A 27,614-nucleotide genomic window follows, 5' to 3' on the forward strand; every position below is an offset into this window, starting at 1 on the left:
AAAAAAGAAAAAAAAAAGAAAAATAGCTAACACAGGTACCTTTAGAATTCATTTATCGTGCAACACAAAATTAGTGTGACTAATTCAAATTATACAAATAAGTAAACAGAAAAATGATAACTTCTCAAAACAAAAAATAAGCCAGTGCTGTGCTCCAAAGGCAGAAATTGAAAAATTGAAAAATAACAGAGCCCTTAGCAGCCATCACTGGCAGGAGGAGTCCCCAAGATAAATGAAGCAATGGATATTAATATGATAACAATATTCCAGCAAAAGACATTTTTCCAAGCCCATGTGGATACTTAAAATGCAGATCAGTATCTTCTAGTGATCATGATGTAAGCTCCTCTATGTAGGAATTGAATTTGCATACTAGTTGTAAATTATCTTGAATTATATCACCCACAAAAGTGTAGGTGAAAAAAAATTTCAGAATAAGATGAATAACAGTATATAGAAAAGTGCATTTTTATTAAAATCTACCTTAATGATACAGATTAAAATGAAAGTTCATTAAAAAAAATCTTCCAAATGCTATTGAATGCCTTCGTGTAGTCAATGTAACAGACATATAAGTCTTTTCCAAATTCTTCATATCTTTCTGCCAGTTGCCTCAAAGTGAAGATCTGATCTATGGTGCTCCTGTTAGCTCTGAATCCACACTAGGCCTCTGCTAGTATTTCCTCTGTTTTGTCCTTGATCTTTGGAGGAAAAGATCTTGCTGCTATGGCACAACCAACTGATGCCCGTATAATTTGAGCAGTCCAGCTCTTCCTTCTTCTTGTGTATGAGAATTATGACTGAGTGTTTCCATTCTGTGGGAAGCACTTCATGTTCCCATATCTTCCTAAAGAGTCTAAGAAGTGTCTTGGCCCCCGAGCTTATTGTAATCACCTCCAGCTCCTCCACCTGATGTCTTCAACTCCTGTGGTCTTTTTCCTTTCACTCTCTTGATAGCTTCCTCTGTCTCTCTTGTCAATATTTAACATTTTCTCATCATCTCTGGGGTTCGAGTGGCTGCCAAAGTGTTTCTCATTGCAGTCTATGTTGACAGCATTAGGGTCATTGTAAAGGGTGTCAAAGTATTGTCTCCATCTTTGATTTACTTTCCCTGGTCCTGCTAATATATGGCCTTGCCCATCTTTTATCACCTGAATCTGAGGAACATATCTGGCAGTTATCTGTCTTATAGCTTAATAGACAAGATGTATTTTATTATGGAGTCTAGCCTCTTTGACCTCTTTGCATATACCTTTTATATACAACTCTCTATCTTCTTTCTTCTTCTTTGAGCTCCATGTAAAGATAGTTGTGGTGTTTTATTGCCTGAAGATTGCCACTTCACTTGCTCCTTAGATTCTTCTTTCTCCTGCCAGGTTGATCATCTCTGTAGTAAGCCATTCTACTGGTGTTGCTTTTTTGTGCATAACTAAGCATCTACGCCTCATGTACAGCTCTTTTGACTTTCTCCCATTCACTTTCTATATTTGCAAAGGGTTGATTTCCCTCATATTTTTTTCAGTGATTCACTTATACTCTCTCCATACAACTGGGTGTATAAATTGTTTAGGATTAATCTTTCAGTACAGGCCATGCCCAGAAGTACTTGGCCAATACAAAATGAACACCACAGACTTTTGTGGACACTTTACTTCATCTTGTTCTGTTTCAGAATCTTTTATTAAATTGCTCTCTAGTAGTTATATCATTTCTTGGAGCTTTGGATTTTTGTTTGTATATATATACATACATATATATATATATATATATGTATATATATGTATATATATATGTATATATATTGGTTTTTCGAGACAGGGTTTCCCTGTGGTTTTGGAGCCTGTCCTGGAACTAGCTCTGTAGACCAGGCTGGTCTCGAACTCACAGAGATCCGCCTGCCTCTGCCTCCCGAGTGCTGGGATTAAAGGCGTGCGCCACCACTGTTTTTATATTTTATTTATCCCAAAAATAGAGAAAAGCAACATAAATTTGGGTGAGTGAGGAGGTGAGGAAAATTTGGAAAGACTTGGAAGAGGTGGGGAGAGCATTATTAAAAATATTATATAAAAAAAAAAAACACAATGGATTTTCCACAATTGAGATCTTGACGAAGTCTGGCAGTGTGTGAAAACCAGGTCAAATGTTTGCTCACTGGAAAAGTTTCTACCCAGTCTCTCACTTCCCTGTGGTTTTCTAGCAAGCAGTAAACGAATTCCAAAGTAAATGAGTGCTGTTCATAGGAGCATAACCGTGCGAACCCAAAGCAAGATCCATGGGAATGGCAAAGCCTTCCATAGTTCAGGATCAGGAAATGGCAAAGCCTTTCTTTCCCTGGCGTGTGTGCAGATGTTGACAGTGTGCACAGAAAGCATTGAGCAAAGCTTCCTCCACCCAGATGTTTATAGTCTGAGACTGTTCTTTGAGGACATCCTGCTGAGATTAGCAAGCCACCTCTCCTTTCAGCTGAATGCAATAAATCCGCCTCCTTTTTTGATGACATGCAGCCCACATGATGCCAGCATTTCTACATATATGTCTGTGTGTCTGTCCTCTCCTCATTCCCTCACCGCCCCAGTCAAGGTTCCAACCCCAAGGTTGTGTAGATCATGGTACTTTCTCAACGTAAAATGTGTCAATAAAGGTTTGAAACTGTTCTTAATATTTGAATGATTGAGGGAGGGAACCTGAGTTATACACAGAGTATTCATAATATTTTCTCACACTCACAGGGATTTCTTATTTGCTTCTCAATGTGTCTTTTTAAAAAAAAAAACTGCTAATTGTATGATTTTGTTAGAGTTGAGGGCTTAATCCAGTTGAAAGAGTATTACTCCATTTCTTTCCATGTTTAGACTGTGTGTGGTATATTTCTGGGTTTGGTCATGTATTCACAGTAACCCAGGGTCAGGGACCAGAAAGGGACCATCCCTTTCCTCTTAAAAGAATACTAACCTTTATTCTTCCTCCTTCACAGGTCTGTCAATAGATGAAATGCTTTGTAAATTATAAAGAGCTATGCCTGTTTCAAATGCTCAGGGAGAGCAACTTCGGGAAAACAACAAATAAAAAGCACTCTTAAGAATAATGGCAAATAAAATAAAATAAAAAAGTATATAGTGTATGTGTGGCACATATTAAGGCTTAAAATTGGTACTAGCTTATATTAACACCAGTCATTGTGATTTTTTTAGTAATAAAGTTATATCTAGGATGTAGGAAGAAGAAATACGTTTAATTATTGAAATATCAAAATTTGAAAATGATAGCAATCCTATGAAGAACAAGGTAAATGAGATATTCTTTATCATACTTGTTACTGTTCAATTTTACCTAATCCTCTTGTGATACAATCTGCATATATATCCCTGAGATCAAAATTCTGAGTGAGTTCTCTTCCAAACCTCCATATCTCAATTTTCTTAAGGATTAAGTTACAATTTTATGCAACAGAGCTTAAATTCAAACACTATAATGAGAAAAATGTAAAGATCTACCAAATGTCCGACATGCAATATCTTAAAAGAAATTACTGTACTTTGAGCATAACACAATGTCAGGGCAGAGAGTCTGATTCTAGACCTAAGGGCAAATGAGTCTACTCTGTGGTCATACAGAGTTAACAGTAAGGAAGTCAGAATGTAGCTGAACAACTGCCTTCAACTGCTTCAAAATATTCAATGTTATTTCAATAAATCATTTGACAGCATTAATTACACACACTTTGTGAGACACTATGCTAAGGTTGCTATCACATCTCTTTTTAAACTATAGAAAACAATTTAAAAATTTCCATGCCATTTTTTTACTAAATAATTAAATATCATAGATGTGATAAATTGTCATAGTGGTACACTCAAGGTTCTGCTGAGCATCTGTTAGGAACTGCCTGTGTCAGAAGGTTAATACTATTAACCCCATATCTCTAGTAGATAATTCAATAAGATCCATTTTTATCCCACCTGTAGAACATAGACTAAGATATCATATGAAATTTTTTGATACAAATCTACAGCCACTTCAAATTTTAGTCTTAGCAATTGAGAAAATAGAGTTAACTCTTTCTGATATGGTAGTGAGACAAAGAGTTACAAAGGAGATATTGTGTGGCTGATTATCGCTGCTTCTAGAAGCCAGGGTATCAATGTCAGGTAATGGAGGTGCCAAGGCTGTTGCACAGAGAAATCCTATCTTGAAAATCCAAAACAAAAAAAAAAAGAAGAGGAAATGGGAAGGAAATATGAGTTCATTAATTTTATTTATTTTTGTGCTATTCAGTACTCAGGGTTCTCTTTCCAAGGTCACCCAATGTAATGTCCTGGAGTCACAGACAAATGAGGCGTGGTCTTCATGGATTCTCTTTCAGCATTCTAATTCCTTTACGGACACAGGTGGGACAATGTGACTGTAACTTCACCTACAGTCTAAGTTTCAAGGCTGTTAAGGAGAGCAGGTCGGTTTCTCTATTGTGACCCACCCTTTGCCTTTTCTCTTAGCTCCACCATAAGATTCCATAGTGCGAACAATGTATCCAAATTAACTATGAACATTCCTAAAAGGAGTGGTATTGGTTGTTGTTCTTGTATTTGAGGCACTTTTCAAATGACTTGTAAACATCATATGTATTCCCTTAACCAGCTATCACTTAGAAGCCAGTTACCTAATTCAATAAGCCTATTTCTGTCTCCCATGGAGAAGCTAACTCCATTTGGGAATAACCAGGCTAGCTAAAAGATAAAAAATCATATCTTTATTTATTATAACGGGAAAACTCACTAAACCGGAATGAGAAATTCAAGCTCAGCTATGCAGCCAGGGAACCACAGAGAGAAGCTGGGACGTGTGCCCATTTTCCTCCAGGTCCCAGAAAGCCACACACTAACTTGGTCCCACCTCTTAAAAACGATTGGTTAACAAGGCTTCCCCATCACTCCTCAGTTGTCTCTAACTATTGTCTGTCTGTCCACTTAGATGGTCCTTTGTTTCTTGAGATTACAATCCATGTCTTCCCCTATTATACATTTACTGTCCTGAAGATTAATGTTGAAATCTAAAGTCACTATATATATATATACTAAAATCATTACATCTTTTGACTAAGTGAATATCAAAAATGCTATTTTTTTAATTCATCTATGTAAGATGAGCTTACTTTACATTAAAGCTGAACCATCTATTTTTTTAATTTATGTATAGTCAAATATATGTATATGCATATATACGCATATATGTATATAAATATATATGCCCCAGGATTTCTTCCTTCAGTTTTGTGGGATTTATGCCAATCACTCACCCATCATTCCCCCTAGAAATGTTACATTATTTAAATTTATACATTAAGAAAATCATCCTTTTCTTAAGCTAGCATTACAAAAAATATGGTTAAAACCCCATGAACATAATTCTTTGAAATTCCGAGAAAATATTTTATATCTATTTTAACTACCACTAAAATGTTTCTTCTCGAAAACAGGGAATATCTTCTCTTATACAACTTTACTTACCATAAATTTAGGTCTATAAATGTAATAAAGTATGGAAAAACATTACCTCCAATTCTAATGTTTCATAATACTGACTTGGATCTTTTATATTGACTAAACTTGTTTTCATTATCATAAAAGTACTGAGGATATTTTCAAACCCTTCAATAGCTCAGGCAATGTTTCCTAATGAAGTTCTCAAAAATCAGTGTGTCAGATGTGCACATCTAGACACACACACACACACACACACACACACACACAAAAAAAAATCACAACACACATGCAAATGTAAACATATACATTTGTATATATCACATACATAAACACACAAACAAATGAACACACACACACATAAAAAAACACATCCACACTAAAAGGAAATGCTCACTCTCATGGACTGCTTTCACACATGGCTGGATTTGGAGACTTCTGATGCAGAGCATCTGCTGAGACCTCACTCTACTGCAGCAAGCACTACATTCCAATTTCAGAAACACAGGAACTGTCGATAAACTCACAGTTGGCCCTGTGATGCATTTTGATTGATTCATGCTTCCAAGATCACTAAGGTAATGTGGATTGACTTTCCTCTTAATAAATTTCATTCCATTTGTATTAGAAATTTAAATGCATTTAGACTTATGCTTTAAGAAGGACATAAATCTCCTTGAAAATAAATTTTGACATTGTCACATGCAATTTTATCTTCTCTTTATAGTTTTTATGTTCTTTGCACATTTGAGATAGCTTTTCCCTTACTGAGAACACATCTGAAATAGAAACTCAAATGTTAGCTCACTTGATATGTAAATGTTCACATTCTCAATTTGGGAAAGACTCATTTACTGGGTTAAACAAATCCAAATTCTGACTGTTATTGCATTAGCTTTTTAAAAGAAGAAAATACCAACCAGAATACTCCTTGAAAGCATGCCAGGTATAAACTATAATCAAACTATAACCGTAAGTTCTATGTAAATTTTCCTAACACATATTGAGGCCTCTTTAGAAGTGTTTATAGGAATTTTGTTTTGGTTTGTTTTTCACTCAAGGATATCCCAATTTGCTTTCAAAACATGATTGTGTGCAAAGTAAGATGGATCAGCAGGTAAGCGAACTTGCTACCAAGTCTACCTTTTGGTCCTTGTACCCTGGAATGGATAGCTAGAACTGACGCCAAGTTTTCATCTGACTCCCATACAGGCATTAAATAAGCAAACAAACAAGGGATAATTTAAAAAAACTTGATTATAAAGTATGAAGATTTCTCTAATATCTTCACACATAAAATAATGAATTGTCTTATTTCATAAAGTGTGATTAGGTCCTATTTCATAACAGATTCCTACTCCTGTCTCACACATGAAGCTCTCATGGGAAGCACACTACCTTTCTGCATTCCTTTCAGAGCTTTGCTAAACATGTTTGCTGAAATCATGTGACATACAGAACAATAACATAAAATGAAAAGTTATTTAATTTTGAATCCTACTGCTGTTGTTTGTCAATATGATGAATATTTATTTTACTGATAAAAATGTTTTCCACACTGTATATTCTGAGCTACGAGTTTCTTCATGTAATTTAAAGCATATCCTGAGCTAATTCCTGTTCCCAGAAATATTTCCAGGAGGAGTTTAGCATTGTCTGCACATACTTTTATGACAGTATTTTACAAATGTCAATGGTTATTTCAAATCCTCTTCACAGATACTTCTATACAATGTTAGTAATAAAACAGTAAGGTATAATAGTACCATATTTTGAAGAAGTAATGAATATTTATACCCTCAAGCATTTATATCTCATATTACATATAATTATGAAGGTTGTCAAAAGGTTGTCCTTTCCTTATGTAAACAAGCAACTGTTCTGATCAAGAGAATTGTTCTATGAGATGAAATTTAACATGTCTAACTGTGACCAAAGCTTTTGTATATAAACCCATCATCCTTCACTTTTGCAATACCATAGAAGTCTTCACAATGGCAACGTTGGCTTTCTTTATATCAATATTTCAATCTACACAGCAGCATCTTGAAATGTGATGACTAGACAGTATTTTGAGAGATGTTTCTCCATTTTAAATATTTACATATTAACTTTTAGAGTAGTTTACGGTTCTATGAGAAAGTTGTGGAGATAGTGCAGGGATCTCTTAACAAGTCCCCTGTACTCACCAGTTTCTTCTCCTTAACATCTTGTGATGTACATGGTGCTATGTTTGTAATGACTAGTAAACAGCATTCATTTTCTATTTTTATAGAATGAATGGCTGGTTCAGACTTGATTACAAGAAACATTATAAATGTTTCTAAAAGATATTTTTCCATAGAATTTTATTTATTTTTCAAAAGAATTTAAGTATTGCTTTGGGTTATTAATTTTCAATTTTTCATAAGCTAGGCAACTTTCAGAGTGATTTTTATATGGAAAGATGTTTAAATCATATTGAGCGTACAGACACTTTTGCAAATGCAAGGCTAAACAGTGTCTGTCACTGCGTAGTTGGAGTTCTTTGGGCATTTCTCCCTGGTCCATTTTTTTGCTGATGTAACAGAATACCAAAGAGTGAGCAAGTAATGAAGACTAGTCTTTATTTACTGGTCTTTATTTACTGTTGCAGTTGGGGAAGTCCAAATACAAGCAGCAGCATTTTGCCACATTGGGTTCTTCCTCCTGTATCTGCAGCAACCATGAAAATGGGAAACTAGAATAAGCTAACTAAACATGGAATGGTTATAAGGTGTTCATGCAATGAAAAAAGGAGGAGCCTAGCTGTCCCTTGAGGACAACACGTGCATATCTGGGGAACATACACATCCCATTGTGTATCTATAGTGTAGCACTTCCTAAAAAAATCAAGTATTCTAATCTCGAAGCAGGCCTTAAAACCAGGAAGTACACAAAACTTACCAAGTTCAGGATTAGACAGCTCAGAAAACATCAGCAATACCTGACACTTAGAATTCACAGGGCACTTCTGAAAGGCTCTATAAGCAGTAACAATACCTAGACAAAGACGATTTTGACCCATCAACCTTCCTGTAATTCATGCTCCGGATATGAAGCTTTCATGATATAGTGGGCTTATTGGTCACACAGCCGCATATTTCCATAAGGAGTCCTTCACCTACACTCCTGGAAGTAACCCCAGTAAGATCATTGGTTCACTAAACCGCAGTTTGGTGAAATCTTACTTTGGCCCGTTTTCAGTAACCAACCTGGTGTGAACAGGCATTTGATCACATTTCTCCAGACAAAGCCACACAATACCACCCAAAGCTGACTTAGTACTAAGTTCAGCTGCCAAACATATGAGGATGAACTCAAATGCCTAGGAGGGGACTGTGTTAATGGATTATTAAGATTAATAAGAAGCACATGGTAAAGTAAATACACATGATATAATTATCGCTCTTAGGAAAACACACTCGTTGGCTGTGAACTTGGTTAGCAATTAACAAAGCTTCAATTAAGATTCATCTTGATGTTTCAATTTTCATAATACTTCAAAAACAGGCATTTGTCCATGCAACTCAGTGACTCACTCTATGCGCCCAGTTATCTGCCCGATGGGTAGTGATGGACAGGACAAAGAAATAAGTCAGAGTAAGAGGAAAATAAGAAGGGCAGATTCTACTCTAAGAATTCCAATAAATAAATTCTAAATTATTCATAACATGCAAAGCTTTTGCATGTTTGTAAATATATCCATTTTCTAAGGAGTTAGTGAAAATATAAAGACAAAACTGAAAAACTACAGAGAGATTAGCAGTTGCATGCAGAAACAATGCTTGCCCTTAGAACCCACAGTGCCCATCTGCAAAATGAGTCAGGAAGGAACAGTCACACTCAGAGATCTACTGATATAGCAAGACCACAGGTGTGCACTGACGGAAATGAGTTTCTGTTCCTCCTGGCTGTAATAAGAGCTACATTACTAAGTAAGGCTGATTAATATTACATTCTAACCATTAACGGTATAGTTTCCTTTATTCTATAATAACACAACTTTCATCATGCCTTTAAGCTCAACATTAGCACATATAAATACATATTACTGAATATGATTACCACCAAATTTAAAATCCACTTGGAACTTCAGATCTGCATTTAATAACGTGTATTCTCTCACACAATAACAGAGTCAGAAAGAAATAATCTTACTTAAAATGTTGTTTACATCGCATTCTTTCTGTTAGGACTGTAATAACAACCAATAAAAATCATACCTCTGCCTATGGATGCACTCACCAGAGCAGTATAGATATTTAAAGGATCAAGCAGAAAGGCTTTGTCACATATTGGCTATGCTGGTAACCCCTCAATAAATTTAACATTCTTGAGCATGCAAGAACATTTGTTTATTAAAACATATCCAAAAGATTAGCTCACATCTCACTACATCATATTCTGTGCATCACTACCTAGATGATAATGGGGCAAGTTACTCATTGATTCCTTCATTTTAAATATATATTTAGTTAAAACATAATTATATCACTTCCTCCACTCCTCCTTCCTCTATCTCAACCCATGCACCCCTCACACACTCGTTCAGATTGATAGTTTCTTTCTCTTTGATTATTATTACAGACACACACATGAATGTTGAGTGAGTTCATTTCTGGTGTTTGTGTAGATATGGTTTCCAAGAAGACCAATCTGTTTGGACAAACAATCGGGGGCTCATCCCTGAGAGAGGCTAATTCTCCCTCTCTCTCAGCAGTCATTAGTGGCTTAGAGTTCTTTGTCTGTGGCGGTGGCGGTGTGTGTGTGGGGGGGGTGGTTCTGTGCAGTTTTCCCACTTCACCATTAGCATGTCCAGTGATATGCCATTCTTCAGGTGTTGTTTCTGTTGCCTTTTCCAGAAGACAGGCTCACAGTAGACTTCCTGGTCCTCTGCCCCTCACTCACTGATTCTATGTTCCTCATATAATATACAGCACTATATTAGAAAAACCTTAACTACACATCCTCTTGGAAAATATGATTTTTAAATACACCAATATTTTTGACTAATTCTTCGACGTCTGTTAAAGAGCAATCAAAAAACAAAATGATTGAACTAGGAGTTACCACAGGGCAATAAATGTTTTGCTAATCAACACAGTAAAATATCCTTTAACATTTAAAAATTGCATGCTGTGCTTAAAAGGAAAACTGTCTTTGATAATTACCCGCTTTTAAGGATACCTACCTAATTTCTTTGTTCCCTGCAGATATATCACATTCTTATCTTGTAAAATACTTGAATGAAAGCCAGGCGGTGGTGGCGCACGCCTTTAATCCCAGCAGAGGCAGGTGGATCTCTGTGAGTTCGAGGCCAGCCTGGTCTACAAGAGCTAGTTCCAGGACAGGAACCAAACGCTACGGAGAAACCCTGTCTTGAAAATCAAAAAAAAAAAATACTTGGATGGGTGTTTTTAATGAATTATATGAAAATATTTATACATTTTCACTGTAAGAATTTTAGCACAATTCAATAGCAATTCTGCTAGAAGCATAAGCTCAGTGTTTTTTGTTTTGTTTTGTCTTTTGATGTGGGGTCCCCTCTGTGTGCTGTGTTTACCATTAATGAATAAAGGAATTGCTTTGAACATGTAGCAAGGCAGAATTTAGGTAGTCAGGGAAAGCTAGACTGAATGCTGGGAGAAAGAAGGACAGAGTCAGAGAGAAGTCATGGAGCTGCCAGTGACAGATGTACTGAAACTTTTCAAGTAGGCCATGACATTGTGGTGATGAACAGATTACTTGAAATTGATTAAATTAAGATGTAAGAGTAAGCCAATAAGAACCTAGAGCTAATGGGTCAAGCAGTGTTTTAATTAATATAGTTTCTGTGTGGTTATTTTGGTTCTAGGCAGCTGGGACGAACAAGCAGCCTCCTCTAATATTTTCTTGTAGAAAACTTATTGCCAGATTTCAGTCATAGAACTGCTGGTAATTGTCTTACTTATGGTTACTATTACTGTAATAAAACACCATGACCAAAGTAAGTTGAGGAGGAAAGGGTTTATTTGTCTTTTGCTTCCATATCACTGTTCATCACTGAAGGACAGGAACTCACACAAGGAAATAAACTGGAAACAAGAACTGATGAGGAGGTCCCTCCCTTTCCCTTCTTTTCCCTCTCTCTCCCTCCCTCTCCTCCCATCCCCACACCACCATCCCACCCCCTTATCAATTCCTTAGAGGGAGTAAGGTCTCCCTTGGGGAGTCAACAAAGTCTAGCATACCAAGTTGAGGCAGGATCAAGTCCATGCCCCACCACCACCACATATCAAGGCTAAGCAAGGCATCCCAGCATAAGGAATGGGCTCCAAAAAGCCCGTTCATGCACCTGGAGTAAGTCCTGCTGCCACTTCCAGTGACCTCCCAACAGAACCCAAAACCACAAGCCCAGGGATGGCATAACTCACATGGGCTGGGCCCCCATCGATCACTAAATAAGAAAATACCCTACATGCTAGCCTACAGCGTAACTTTATGGGTAATTTTCTCAGTTGTGGATCCCTCCTCTCCAGTTATTCTAGCGTGGGTCGAGCTAACATAAAATTAATCAACACAGTAATGGTTCATGAGTTTATAGTTATTCTCATAGTTCAAACAGAGTCAAATATCTCAGGACAAGTTCTCTCTCTAGTCATTCAAATGTTTAAAATTTAGTATTTTATTTCAGGCTAAGTTTTGCTTGCCAGGCTTAAACACATAAAGAGCAAAGCCCATGTGCATGCTTACACACGTGAAGAGCAAAGCCCATGTGCATGCTTACACACTTGAAAAGCAAAGGCTGTGCATGCTTACACACTGCACACTCTGTCTTCAAAGTACTGGAGAGCAACATGCTTCAGATTCTGAATAGCTTTAGTTCTTAAAATATGTACATAGACTAAATTGGCTAGTCACCACTCATTCAAAGTTCCATATAGAGTTGAAAGAATTCAGATTTCTATTTTCTGACTGGATGTCTTGAGCTATATTTAAAAAGACACGGAAGAAAGACACAATGGATTGCAGGATTAAAAATGGCATGCACACTACCTAAGGACTCCGTTTTTGTCAGTCTCACACTGCTCTGTTGCCTTTCAGCTATACATTGGTATTTCTTCAGTGTTTTCCTTCCATTTATTGCCAATGATAGACTACTACCCCATCTGTCTTTATTGTATTTTCTCTTCTAGGCTTTCAAGCATGTTACAGATCACAGAAAAATGTCTTCCTCTGATTATAGCTATTTAATCCTTTTAATCATTGACTAGTATAATACTTAATTTTTTTCAAAAGGTAAATATGAATTCTTCAAATGGATTACAGATGTTTACACTTCCTATAGCATGATGCTATGTGGTACGGGAAGGAGATTGTACCTGAGAATCATCACTGGAAGCACCTCAGACTGAAGCAGGAGACTACGTCATTCAGCCTGCACATCAGAGCATACTGGGCTTCCTGGAAGTTCTCTGATTCCTTATGCTCTTTTCCTTCTAGGGTTTAACGCCCATAATTATCTCACCCAAACCCTACTTATCCTTCCTGTGAAAGTTCAGACATTCACCATGACATCATCAAACATGCTAGGTCCTCCCAGGGCCCACTGGCATTTCTTCATTAACACCTGTTTTAAATAATAAGTACACCTTAGAGTCTTTGCTAGCTGACTCATGTTTGGTAAAATAAGCCTTCAATAAATATTTACTAGCAGTCAAGTTGGATGTGTAGCAAAAGTGAAAGTATTGAAACATGAGAGCTTTGTTAGCTGTTAATGAAATTGGATTTTCTAATGAAGATAATGGGCATATTGACGTTTACATAGGTCCAGGATTAAGATCACTTTAGCGTGTCAGCCCATCTTGTGAGCAATATGGAGAAAGGATTAGTGGAGGTTAAGCTAGTAATGAAAAGCTCAGATGTACAGAGATTGAGACTAGATTAATCTTCTAGCAGCTATCTGGGAAATCACTTTGAAGAGCCCTGCTTTGGGTGACAAGGGCTCTACTGAACAATAAAAATGACCCACAGAGCATCTCAAAAGCCAGTTCCTCAGCTGAGTTTCCTCTTACTGGGTAAATCCAGATGCCGACTAAAGATAAACTATGACACAAATTGGTGGCAGCTTCTATTTTTGTTTTCATTAGAACATTTTTATAATTGTTTACCACAAATAATATCTACTTTAATAATGTGCTGACCTAGACATGAAGAAATGGACCAATGTTACTCTTAGGGCCAGGATGCCATGAACATTTTTAGTGCATGTGACTCCACAAACGTCTCACCCAGGGAAAAAGACAAGCCAGTTTCCATCTCATCATCTTCAAGTACAAGTAGAGTCACAAGGATGGCCATTTTAAATCATTATTGAGATAACATTCCTATAAAGCCTATCATTCTCAGGGCACCAGCATACAGTACATTGAATAAAATTTTAGAATACTTTTGTACAGAAACAATTTCATCTCTGCATCAGAAAATATACTTGAGACATCTGCAGCCGATACTTCTACATTTTCCCCCCGAGAGAATCCTTCCTAAAGAAAACTGTGAGAATGTTGGAGGAGGAATACATTCTTATTTCCTGCACTCCACAGCAGAGATGGGATCTGCTTTAATGTAACTCTCCTGATACCCAGCATGGAGCAGACAAACCCTTATATTGTCCCTGTGTGTCTACAGAGATGGAAATAACATTGTTGTTTTTCCCTGTGAAGGGATCTAGTATAGAGCGCATTCGGTAGAAAGAAAAGAAAAAAGTAAACTAGGTATGCTTAAGGTGATGTACAGGAAACTTGTCACATGATGGTAAACAAGCTAATTGTGAAAAGCAGACTTGGCTGAAGTTAAAGGCATGGTCCTCCTGGCCCTCTCCTTAAAAATACTCGGACTTGACTTCAAGGCATCAGCATCACCTAACTACATCCTTATTCTTAGAGCACGATTTAACTATTCTAAATAATGAGTTTTTTATTATAGACCTGTTCCTAAAGACCTATCAGTCCTTTGATAAGAAAGCTTCAAATTACATTTTATACCTTATGAATCATTAAGCCCTCCACTTATTGCTTACATCATCATAATATTTACCAAATCCTACTGAAGCCCCAAAATTAAAACATCTCTATCAAGGAACCTTCAAATTTTTAACGTTTCCTTTTCTTCTACAAAATCTATCAAATTCAGCAGTACTGGCATTTTCCTACCAATCAATAACATCTGAGCTTTGTCTTATCAAATGGTGGCAGCTCAGCACTTGAGAGCAATATTGTTGCATTTACTAAAATGACTAACATTCCCAAACCATTCTGATGTGACTTCAACTTCCACCCTAGAATGCGTAGACACAAAGGAAGCAGTCTTCATGAAACCAAGAAATGTCAAAAGTCAGTGTAAATTTTTGGACATTTTTATGAATGAAATTAATATAGAGCCAAATTAAAGAGGAATGATTCTTTTATAGGACCTCAAAACATTATCAAATAAAATTATATAATTCGAGGAAGAGGAAGTGACTTTTCATGGTGACAATCGCAACTGAATTTCTGTAACTGTGTCAATGTTAATGATTACTTCTTGCTTGTCATACCCCAGGCATGACTGAGAATTATGTTTCTTATTGGGAACAATTTTAAATATATAAATATTATATTCATTCAAAAATCCCAGGATTTGTTTTCTTTATTGAATATTCATTTGTACAGTAACAGTTGTTGTCGTCATCACTCACGAAGTTGTATGGGAATGTCACCACATAATTTTGAGAAACTGCGAGACACATACTTTCTGTTTAATTGCTTCAGGAAACAAAAAACAAAAACAAAGACAAAAAGCCACCAAGTGGAAAAAATTGGAAGAAACATGAAGGTTTTTATCCCAAAATTCCCATCCTGTGAGGACATTATTCTGTGACTTGAGCCAGGTGCATGTTAGAAAGTTTGATAGTTAAAATGAGAATTAAAAGCAACGTATAAAATTATCAAACTAATTATTACTGTAGTTGATTAAGCAAATAAAATAAGCAAAACTCAAATCAATTTTAATACATGCCTTTAAATTACATATCACTGTCCATGATATAATCTTGTGGTTAAGTGAAAGGACCCTCTTGTGTTCTATCAGTACAGTATAACGTGCTCTTTTCACAGAGTTGATAATCAGAAAGCTCACCACAAAGCAATCCTTATATCTAGCTAAGATCTGTAAGATCTTGGGGAGCATGAAGGAAAAATGCAGAAAATATTAAACATACTTAAAATATACCCATGTATTTGTGGTGTAAAATCATTATGAAATGACACTCTGGAAAACTGAAGTTATGAAGAACTGAGGACATTTCCATTTAGCATGCAAATAGTATGTAAAAGTTTAGATTTATGTAATTGTAAGATTAATTGTACAGGCCTGTATCGCACCAACTTACAAAAGTTTTTTTTGTTTTTGTTGTTTTTTCTCATGATTCAGAGCTATCATAACAATATTCACAGGCATAGGAGCTGCGCACTGCAATGTCATAAACCCCAACCCTGCTGGTGTGGATAGAGATGCTTGTTTCCACATTAAATGGCCCCATGCTGTTGTGCTCTATGACTTTGTCAATTGTTGCACAGCTCTTCGCCTTCCCCTACATTTTAGCTAATGATCCTTATTTTTCACAGTCAGCATGCCTACTTGAAATACCCACTTCCTTTTAAGATGCAACTCTGACTTTCAGTGACCTTGGAAAATGTGTAACCCGGTGTATTAGAATTGTATGTAAAATGAGATGCAGCAAAGGCTGGAAAGAGTTGAGAAGAGCCCTGCATGTAATGATAATATCTCAGTGAATGTTGAAAGGAGAAGATTTTAACCTCCGAGTATGTTCTTCTTCCACTGTATGTGGGTCATGTTATCACCTACTGCAGAGATAGCATGATAATTTGATGAGATAACATATTTGAAAACCTCGTAAAATTATGAGGTTGAATACAAGTGCACCACAGGGTTTCTATCAGCATTATCAGAACAAGATTGCCATCTAATGGCAACCAGGCAGTCACTAGTGCCCTAACTCAGAGCCCAAGTGAAAAGGGAACAAAGCCAGTGGATGAGACCTCAAAGTGACAACTCATGTCTCAGCTGCACATTTTCTAAGTGCTATGAAAACAGTACATTTCCGGAAACCTATTACAGTTGCTCCTTGTAGCAACTCAATATGACTGGGAACTTTTATATACTGCAAACAAGAAGTATAAATTACCACTCGCAAAGCTGTAATTTAACTCATTTAACCTTTCATCAAGTTCCTAATTCTTTAATCCTGACCAAAAAGTTATTTTAAATCTCCATTCACTCAATCCTAAGAAAGTACATATGATGTCTTGTGAAAATAACGGAAGATTAAATGAGACAGCAGAAAGTGCTAGTATTTATATCGCAAACAAAGGTCAAAAGGATTGTGTCTAATTGGGCACTTTGCACAATGCCTGTCATGCATCTGATGTGCTCAGTTTCTCTGTTGGAGTCAAAGGGAAACATTAAGTCAAAATTCTTAACTTACAGAGTTCATGGAGCAGAGCGGTTTGCAACACAAGCTTCAGTATATTTGGGATTTTATATTTTATAGGAACTAGTTTTATTAGACAAGAGAATCCAAAACTGTTGAGTCTGACTGAGACATCTCCTTCTCATTATTTATCTATCAGGCTTCAAATTTCTTAATATGATAAGGGTGTGTCACCTTCATGAACTGACACCTAGCTCAGTAAATATTATTGTTGGAGGAGGCCACTCGTTAGTTTCCCGGCTGCTCAGTTCCAAAATAATCACACAGAAACTGTATTAATTAAATCACTGCTTGGCCCATTAGCTCTAGCTTCTTATTGGCTAACTTTTACATATAAATTTAACCCATCCGCATTAATCTGTGTATTGCCTTGTGGGCAATGGCTTACTGGGGAAAGTTCTGGCTTCTATCTCTGGCAGGACTACATGGCTTCTTCCTAACTCCTCCTTCTTTCTTTAAGCATTCAGTTTAGTTTTCCCCACCTACCTCTATTCCCTGTGCAGGCCCAAGGCAGTTTCTTTATTAATCAATGGTATTCACAGCATACAGAAGGGAATCCCACATCATATTATTCAGTTTTTTATCACTAAATTTTACATGTTAGTAAATAATTGACAATCAGAGTGAATTTTACATATTGTCATTTCACAATCTTAAAATTTCAGACTGTGATTTTGTTCACACAAAGAAACATAAGAGTCGTGAATTATAAATACAAAAGATGTTTGGTTTTGGTCCCTTTGAGAAAGGAACTCAGCTGAAGTTATTTTTTTAACAGGACGTTACAACCCCAAAGTAGAATATAAAACGGTAACTGCAGTATTTTTGGTATTTATTCTAACAATCTTTTTTTATGACTGCATTTACAATAGCCATGAGTTCCTCTTGCTTTTTTTCCCCCTATCACCATCTTTATCAAATTCTAACATAGCCTGAAGCTATTCATCACTAATATTTTCTGGCAACACCTCAAAAATTCCTTAAGCTTATTTTACATGAATCATGTGGAAGGGGGAGTGGGCGGGTGTGGGTGTATAGGTATTGTGCTTAGTTGCAGCCACAACTAAAAATCAAGGAAAATAATGGAAAAGAAGGCAGAAAGATTCTAAGTTCCAGAGGACCAAGATGCCTGACGTAAGATAGTGTCTCCCAGATGTGACAGGAAAGCAGAATACATGAAGTCTCAAAACTATAGTTATCTAAACAAAACCTGCATAATTTGATCACACCAGTTAACATACCAATGTGGATAGAAAAAAGTTTCACAGGCTGGAAAGATGGCTCAGAAGTTAAGAGCACAGGCTATTCTTCCAGAGGTTCTAGTTCAATTCCCAGAAACTACATGATGGCTCACAACCATCTGTAATAAGATCTGGTGCCCTCTTCTTGCCTGCAGACATACATACAAGCAGAACACTGTATACATAATATATAAATAAATCTTTTAAAAAAAAAGTTTAACAAGGCCCCACCTCTAGATGGAAAGCTACAAACAATGAATGGCGGCTGAGAGACGAACACAGTTTTCTCCAGGGATGAGCCCTGGATGGACTAGCCGATCCCAAATTGTCAACCCTGCATGCATGTACAAGTGAGCAACAGTACATGGACTTCAGTAAATTAAGCCTGTTTATCCTTACATTATCTATCTATCATCTATCTTTCTATCCATTTATGTATCTATGTATGTATGTATCTATCACCAATCTATCATCTACCTATGTATATTACACATCTATCTATCTGTCTATATATATTACAGTAAATATTATGGAAGAGGTCATGAGAGAATGTAAGAATGAACAAGTTGAAAGGGGAAAATTATGAGTGGAAATGATTTAGACACAGTGTGTTTAATCATGTATAAAATAAATTTTTATTAGCAAAAATAAAAATAAATATATAAATATCTGAAAAAGATTTTCGGTGCCTTGAAATCAGACATATCTGAGTCAGGATTCCATTTCTGCCATAGTGAATCTGGTTCTACATTTGTGACATGTTATGATTCTATTCATCTAAAAAAATCAGCCTGACTAAGTAGTTGACTGAGGCCTGTTTTGATGCAAAGTGTCTTGCTTTCTAGGTTGTACAGACTAAAGCAGGAACCCAATACAGTTTGATTCTACTTCTTTGGGATTTAGATAATTTTAATCTTTGTAAATACTATATTTTTTCAGGGCCCTTGAGTTTTGAATAATTCATTACTATTATAAGTTATTTCAGAATATGTTTTCTAATTTAAACATAATTTTCTTACTTTTATAACACTCAGTGATGAGTTGGTAGTATTAAAAAATTAATCAATTAAGACATGTTGCTTTAAAAAACACAGCACATTTCTTTAAGTTTAATCAGTCCAATTAAACAGCTGAAAACTTTTCCCCCTGGATATTACTTGTCCCAAATACTGTACAGCCTAATTAGAATAGCAGTGTATCTGATAAAGAACACATTTCTGTTTTAAATACTGTAAATACCAGGAACTAAGTTCATAAATGTTAAAAAGCAACCTGTATTGTTGCCATGCATTGCCATTGGTCTTTACCACTTGAAGATAAGTTACTTATTTGAAAATAGATTTAAGTTATTTAGTTTTCTCTGATTAAAAGAATGCAATAGGTGGATGATGGAGTAAAGACAAACTTTATTACTTGTGTTATTTATTTTACATTTGCTTCTGAAGTACTCAGGGCAGTATTGGTGTATGTCTACATGCAAATAGAGGTAATGGCCCAGCAATACCAATTAGAAATTAATTAGGTAGTTGCTAAATATTTGGAATTTGATGAGGAAGCATTATAAAAATTCTTCAGTGAGTTAGGAATTCCTCCTGTGCCTATTAATTAAGAAGGTAATTTTGTTATTAATTTTTAATGGGTAAAAGCACAGCAGAGATGAGATGAAACCCTGGTGGTTTTGCTAATATGAATGGCAATGTATAAAGAATTGCAACAACATTGACATAAGAATATTATAAAAGTCAACTGCAAATTAGTAGGGATTATGGTGTATCTGGATCAAAAGAAGTGGGCCTAGGGTATCTTTAATTAGATTGTACAAAACTCAGAAACTTACGCCACTTAACTGTGGAGATATAATTTAGAAGTTAATAAATAGACAAAGTTAATAAATAGACATATCAAGCTATGCCATTTGAATGACAGCGTTCCTCAAAAAAGCCGTAAACTACCTAAGAAAAAAACACAGTACCAAACATGAGAAACCTCTATTTGAGTTGTTAGTCAAGGTACTCCAAGTTAGTCCCCCAAACAGCGGAAACTATAGCTGTTGCTCTTGGATGACTCTCATGGGTTGAAGATTAAGTCCCTATTTCTGAAACCTGCACATTGAGGCACAGGGCTCATATTATTCCAGCTAACATTATAGACTCTTTCCTGTGGTCTAGATTCCCCAGTAACATGAAGTACTGTGCAAGCAGACAGAAGAAAGAAGTAGTTAGTCATCTTAGGTGACTATAAGTTCTGTGAACAACAACAAGGACAGCTGGGAAGGAGATTACTAAGGGTGAAATAGTGATACTCATGGGTGGTGGTGATCAACAATTATCTACTTATACCAAAGACCCACTCAACAGGAGGGAAGCCAGCTCTCATCCTACACAGAACCCTAGCAAACTATCTGGAGCTAGTGAGGCCATGGATCTTGTAAGAAACCTGCAATTGCCACTTTGCTAGACCAGCATACTTTCTAATTACATTATAAAACTTATTCTTATACCTACAGATACGCCAGCTCACAGTTCTCATCAAAGACCCCTCTCTTTACAGCAAATGGAGACTTAGTTCCTTTTCTGTTTTGGGATAGAGACAATACGGCAAAAGCAGCTTATAAAAGAAAGCATTTAATTGGGAGTTTGATCACAGTTTCAGAGGGTGAGTCCACGACAATCATGGCAGGGAGGTTGGGTTCAGGGACAGTGCTGGAGTAAGACCTGGGAGCTTACATATTGAAACAATAACCACAAGACTGAGGGAGAGGGGAGGGGAGGTAGCATGCTAACCGGAAATGGAATGGCCTTTTGAAACTTCAAAGCCCTCCCCCCAGTGACTGTCTTCCTCCAACAAGGCCACACTTTCCAACCCTTCCGAAATGCATTCAACTGTTAAATATATGCATCTAGGGGTACCATTAAGTCCACCACAGAGACCATTATAAAACTCACAGCTAGACACAATGCAGAGCACAAATGCTTGTGGGGTCCTCAGGCTCAGCACATATGTCTGCATTATAACTCCCACACATAAAGGAAAAGAGAATATCAAGTTGTACATGCTAAGTACATGCTTAGTTGGGGCTGAGCAAGTCAGAGTCACTCATTCTATGCATTTAAAACAGTCGCTAATCACTATAATAAGTTTCCATGTGTTACAAAAGGACATATATTTGATACCAGAGAAGAGCTAAACTTATCTTTGAGTATAAAGATACATATTCAGAAAGCTGTTAGATGCTATTTTGATTTAGGAAAATTGTACTAATAGCTTCTCGTCTGGTGTCTATGACTTCTCCAGCTTTGGCTAGTTGGCTAGATTTACAATAACAGATATGAATTTTCTCCTATCAAGTGTTCCTTAAGTTTAATTACATAGCTGTTGGTTACCCAACTATGGTGCCACTATTGCACCACCGAAGACATATTGCTGGACTACTTATTGTTTTGGTTCATAGATTTTTTTTTGATTTTCGAGACAGGGTTTCTCCGTAGTTTTTTTTGGTTCCTTTCCTGGAACTAGCTCTTGTAGTCCAAGCTGGCCTCGAACTCACAGAAATCCCCCTGCCTCTGCCTCCCGAGTGCTGGGATTAAAGGCATACGCCACCACCGCCCGGCTTGGTTCATAGATTAAACAGCTGGATAGAACATTGATTACTTTTCTCACTTGGCAGCCTACATGGCACCTTCTGATGCTATAGAACCTGCTCAGAAAAGAGGCCTGAAGATCTGTACAATCTCAATTTCCCAAATTCTATGACCAAAGAGTGGAGCGACCTCAGCAATACAGTCTTATCATCAGGTTCTAGAAGGAAACCAAGGACAATAGCAGTGGCCTATGTTGTTTTGAAAATCTTTTGGACTTTCTTTCCTCTGCCTGATCAACATCTGGAAGAGTGGGTTCCCTTGCACAGCACTGAGACATTTGTTCAGTAACCTATGACTTATAGAGAAAGTATTATCAGTATGTGTAACACAACTTTACCTAAACTATATACATTTTAAGTGAGGTATTTCTTTGAGTTGTTTTGTGTGTTTATGACTGGGTGTGTTTGCATGTATATTTTCAGGTAAGCTTTTGAAGCTATGATCCCTATTATTTTTATTCTAACTTTTAGTTTATCTGGAATGCATTCTAAAAATGCAATATTCTTTAAAAGTTTTAAGGTTAATTTGATAAAGTTCTGGCTCCCTATGAGCCTTCAGTTTCCTTCCTTAAACTTACTTATATTTTAAGCCAACTCATGAAGACATACTGCTTTATAATAAACAATGTTTTTAAAGTGTATGATTTTTGTGCATTGTGACATGAACTCAATACCAAAAGCAAGATAAGGAATATATTCAGTAGCTCCCAAGCCTCCTTCTCATCTTTGGCACCTGTCAGTCTCTTACTGTCAGCCCTTTTTCTCCTCAGACAATGATGTGATTTGGTTTGTTTGTTTTCTGTGAAATTTGCGCTGTTTGCACTAATGGAATGCTGTGTTATTTTCGTCGGCATTTTTCACGCAACATGGTTCTTCAGCAATAAATTTATGGTCTCATCCTGATCAGTATTCCAGTTTTTGCTTAATGCTTTTCTATGATGTAGATTTAGAAGAATTTATCAACCTGAGCTTTAACCTACTTGCATTTTTATTTCAAAATAAATACTTTTATACATTTTTCTCTCCGTAAAATTAATAAAAAAGAATAATGAAAAAAATTAATAAAACAGAAACTATCAGAAAATAAAAGCATATAAATTAAAGTACTATTACATTCAATAACAAGAGTAGGTTACATTAAAATTACACACTGTGATGTTTGTTGTACATATATGTAATTCTACATTTATCACAATCAGTCTTTAATGCTGCCATTATCAACATTTTTGATCTAAGATGTTCATAATTTCTAACTGATCAGAGTATTCCCATTTTTTCTTCCCAGATGCCATAGTAAGCATCCATGTACCCCCATCCCCAAGTTTCTAAAACCTAGGTGTGCTCTTTCACCTTCCCCTTATCACTTCATCAGTGTTCCTACTCCACTGACTTTCCCAGGCTGCGGTTTCCCACCAGAGTCTGCCACGCTGATGACTAATGAGTGGCTGGCACAAATGCAAGGGGACTAATAGCTAAAGATGATGAATTACTGACCCAAATCTAAATTATGTGAATATATATTGTCCTATATATAAGTATTTTTATAACACCCATTTAGAGAAGAAAGTTCCTTACAGTTGCCCAAGGATTACATCTGAGCAACAATTTGTCTTCGAGGATGAGGTGACAGGTGACAGGCTCAGCATCTAGTTCTCAACTATGTCTTCTGTTCAGTGAGTCATAAGAATAACACATCACTTTTATTCCCTTAGATAAAGTGAATAGTGGTCATAACATTTTATAGAGAAAAATAATTATTCAAAGGTTAATGTTTTCCGAGAGCACATACGGGCAGCTACATCTTTGTTTAGATTTGAAGTCAGTGTTTGGCTGTCAAACATAACTTCTCTTCCCCAAGACTGGCACCAAACAGAACTGGACTTGTCATCTCTACATTCAATTATTTCATAAATGTTCCAGTAAACATAAAATAGAGTAAAGAATATGATTTTGGAAGTTTTAATCACAAATCCATATAAGTCTATATCACTCACGGTACTCATTATTCTGTGTTGATCATTAAACAATTTATCAGCTTAATATGTTCCCTTCTTCATATTTGTGGATCAAACAAGTAACTGATGTAAACATTCAGTCACACACATCTCTATAAAATATTGCATAAAATTCAAACTAAATTAGAATTTTATAAAAATTAACAAAATGGACTATAATTATGTAAGACTCCGTTAAATTATCTTCTCTCTCATTAATTCAGAATGACTTTTCAATTTTTGAACATTTATTTCAGTGATATATAACAACATAAACATTGTACATAAACTGAATTAAACTTATTTATCTTGGTAAAATTCATCGTTTATTCAAAATGAAAACATCCAAAGTCCTAACTTCTTATAAAGAATATATATAATTTTAAACAAATGCGCCTATGAGGGTGCCACATTATATTTAGCTGTTTTAAACTACAATCATCACCTTTGCCCTTCCACCATCCTGACCACCCACAGAAGAAACTTGACCATGCACACTGAAGAATTCTCTGTGCCTTACTTTTGGCTTCCTATTGGCAATTGTACCTTGTCACTTAGTGCTTATTATCTTCTCATTCTACTACTTCTTACAAAAATTATTGTTCAGCCGGGCGATGGTGGCGCACGCCTTTAATCCCAGCACTCGGGAGGCAGAGGCAGGCGGATCTCTGTGAGTTCGAGACCAACCTGGTCTACAAGAGCTAGTTCCAGGACAGGCTCCAAAGCCACAGAGAAACCCTGTCTCGAAAAACCAAAAAAAAAAAAAATCATTGTTCAAACTAATTTCAAAAAGTCCCAAATTAAGTTTATTTATATGATTTCGCATTACAGAAAAAGACATATATTTAAAATTATGACTTTACAACACAGAAATTAAAACCTTTAAATAGAAATTCCTCTCAGTATCTCAGAGGTATCCCATATGCATATGTGGGATTAGATTAAGGGAAGAGAGAAAAAATCAATACTTCAGGGTTGGTACTGTACTTCTCTCAGAATTGCATGATGAGGGACAGTCTGTCCTCTTGTTATATATAGTGATGCTATGGATTGATCTATGGTTTAGATATACTGTCTATTCCATATCTGTACCATCCACTATAAACAATTTACCCTATAACCATACAATAGTAAATATGAATGTTTTCTTTATTGCTTTTAGTTATCATTTTTGCACTATTGAAATCAAAATATGAGTCTTATTGTGAAAAATTTGAAGTGTTTAAACATTTTGTTATTGTAGACATTTAAATGAGTAATATGTAGAGAGTATTATTTTATAGTTTTCCAGTCTCACAGGTTTGGATAACAGAGATTAGATAGTTTGATCTACTGGTAAATATGCTACACTATATTACGTATGTATCTATAGCAACTTAGATATTTGCTAGATGTTGATTAATTCTCCTATAAAAAACACTCCTTCCAAAGGGACACGTCTTACTATGTTCTCCTAATGTCTAACTGTTAAGGTAAAAACATATGAAGGACAGAAATTTGGAGTTATCATCATAAAAATAATAAATTTACATTAGAAAAGGACAGCTGTGAAAACAACTGCAGGTAGAATGTTTTCAAAAATCCCAAATTGATATACAATGGCAAACTAAAAGGAGGTACAAGAAAATAAAAACATCATTTTGGTCTGCTTTTCAAAGTTGCAATATATTAACTGATTATAAATATTTAGTATGAACCAAACATCTCAATATAAGCCTGAGAATTAACACAGAGAATAGAATTTATGCAAGTTAGAAGTAGTAACATGATGCACCACATGGGCAATATTCCCAAAAGGACCCTGTAGACTCAGGCTTTATGACTTACCTTAACATTGTCGACTTTTAATGTACAAGTAATAGTGTAAGAGGTATCATTAAAAATAAGATAATACAATCTTTGCTGTCAAATACCTAAATCCGAATATAGTTAGGCCATATAAAGTATTTTGAATGAAGAAATTTTTAGAATTTAGAGATATGCTATTTAAAATCTGACATGAATTCAAACTATTACAAATGAGGTGGATGGGTTTCCTTAGCTTATGTGATATGAGTTTAGCTATTACTCATTGTAACTGCATACATGCATTTGAGGTGTATCTATGGAATATCTATGGGTGTTATTTGTCACTCTAAGTTCTCAGATTAGCCTTGCAGTATCAGCATTATTCTCTGTTGTTAAGGTATTGTGACTAAAATTTAGAATAACAAATCTAGATAACCAATAGTTACATTTGATTAAAAGTAAACCATAAAAAATGAAATGGAAACCATTGCATGGTTACCCCTTCAAACATAAGATACTAATGTTTTAAATTGGTAAGTATTTAATTTGAGCATATCTTCTTTTGAAATGATTTTCGTGTTCTGTTTCATTTCATAATGACTTCTAGCTGCATTCATGTTTCTACAACTGACTTTAAAGTCATCCAGTATAAGAAGCTAAAGTATGCAGCGTACCTAGCTTGCTCCTTGCACATAGCAATGAAAGGAGAAAGAGAAAACTGGCCATGTTCCAAAGAGTGTCTAGCTTACAGTGAAAGCTGCAGCAATTAAAGCAAATTGATTAAACTGGGGTCAAATTCTTGTAGACATTTATTGGGTTCATATTAGTGTCGGTATTTAATCAACTTTTACCTGGGGGTTGAAGATTCTGTTCCTCTAAAAATTCTAAATCAAGCATCAGATCATCTTCGTCCAGTTCACAGGATCCCAAATGATTTAGAACATCCTGAAAGAAAAGTAAACCTGATAAATGACAGAAAGCACAGAGCAGATAGAATAAGAATGTAAGAATAAGAGAATAGCTGCGTACAGTAGCCATGAAACAAAACACTCAGCAAATCTGAAATTGACTTTCATGACTTCTGAATCTACCAGTCCTATGAAATGCTTTCAGAATTTTCTAATATGTCTAACTTTTCCTACTACTTACTCCTATTAGTTATTCATACCTGCTACAAATAAAAACATATGTCTTCATCTTACATTATTGTTCTGTATGTCACATAATTTCAGCAAACGTGTTTAGCAAAGCTCTGAAAGGAATGCAGAAAGGTAGCGTGCTTCCTGTGAGAGTTTCATGTACAGTATGTGAGACAGGAGAAGAAATCAGTCATTAAACAAGGACCTAATCATAGTTTTTGAAATAAGAAAATAAATCCTCTATTTTATGTGTAAAGACATTAGAGAAATCTTCATACTTTAGAACCAATTTTTAAAAGAGGTTATCTAGCTAGTCCCACAATATTTGTGTCACTAATTACACAACTTTCTTGCAAACAGGTCACTGTTGTAAATCGCAGGGTTTGTAGTTAGATGAAATTGATGATTACTTTTCTCTTTCAGTAGCATGCAAAGTGTGTCTTCTATTACCATAAAGGCTAGTCAGTAAGGGGTAAAGCTTCCCATCTGGGCACCAGGTCAATAATTCCATGTTTTGTTGTGTTTTTTAAGTCAAGAAATTGTATTCATAGTACAAGCATTACAGAATATAATAAATAACTAGATATTTTAATAACTAAATATTTGGGTAACTAGAAAATTTAATTTTATGAAAGTATTTTTTGTAAACTTTGCCTCAGTTTTTGAAATTTAATTAGAATTCCAAGATCATTTTTTCTCTTTATTTTATCTTTTTTTTTAGTTGTTGAAAAAAAATTTCCGCCTCCTCCCCATTTCCCATTTCCCTCCCCCTCCGCCCACACAT

At 35.8% G+C, this 27,614-nt stretch overlaps 1 protein-coding gene across 1 annotated transcript in view; it reads right to left on the bottom strand.

Annotated features, from left to right (window-relative positions):
- The window catches only part of Ccser1 (coiled-coil serine rich protein 1), a 949,444-nt gene that overhangs the window by 854,523 nt on the left and 67,307 nt on the right, over positions 1-27,614 (bottom strand). Inside the window, exon 3 of the mRNA XM_013351266.2 lies at positions 26,543-26,636. Coding sequence (XP_013206720.2) covers positions 26,543-26,636 — 94 coding nt within the window. The remainder of the gene's footprint in view (positions 1-26,542; positions 26,637-27,614) is intronic.

Source organism: Microtus ochrogaster, linkage group LG3 (assembly GCF_000317375.1).
Source record: "Microtus ochrogaster isolate Prairie Vole_2 linkage group LG3, MicOch1.0, whole genome shotgun sequence".
Classification (NCBI taxonomy): Eukaryota; Metazoa; Chordata; class Mammalia; order Rodentia; family Cricetidae; genus Microtus; species Microtus ochrogaster.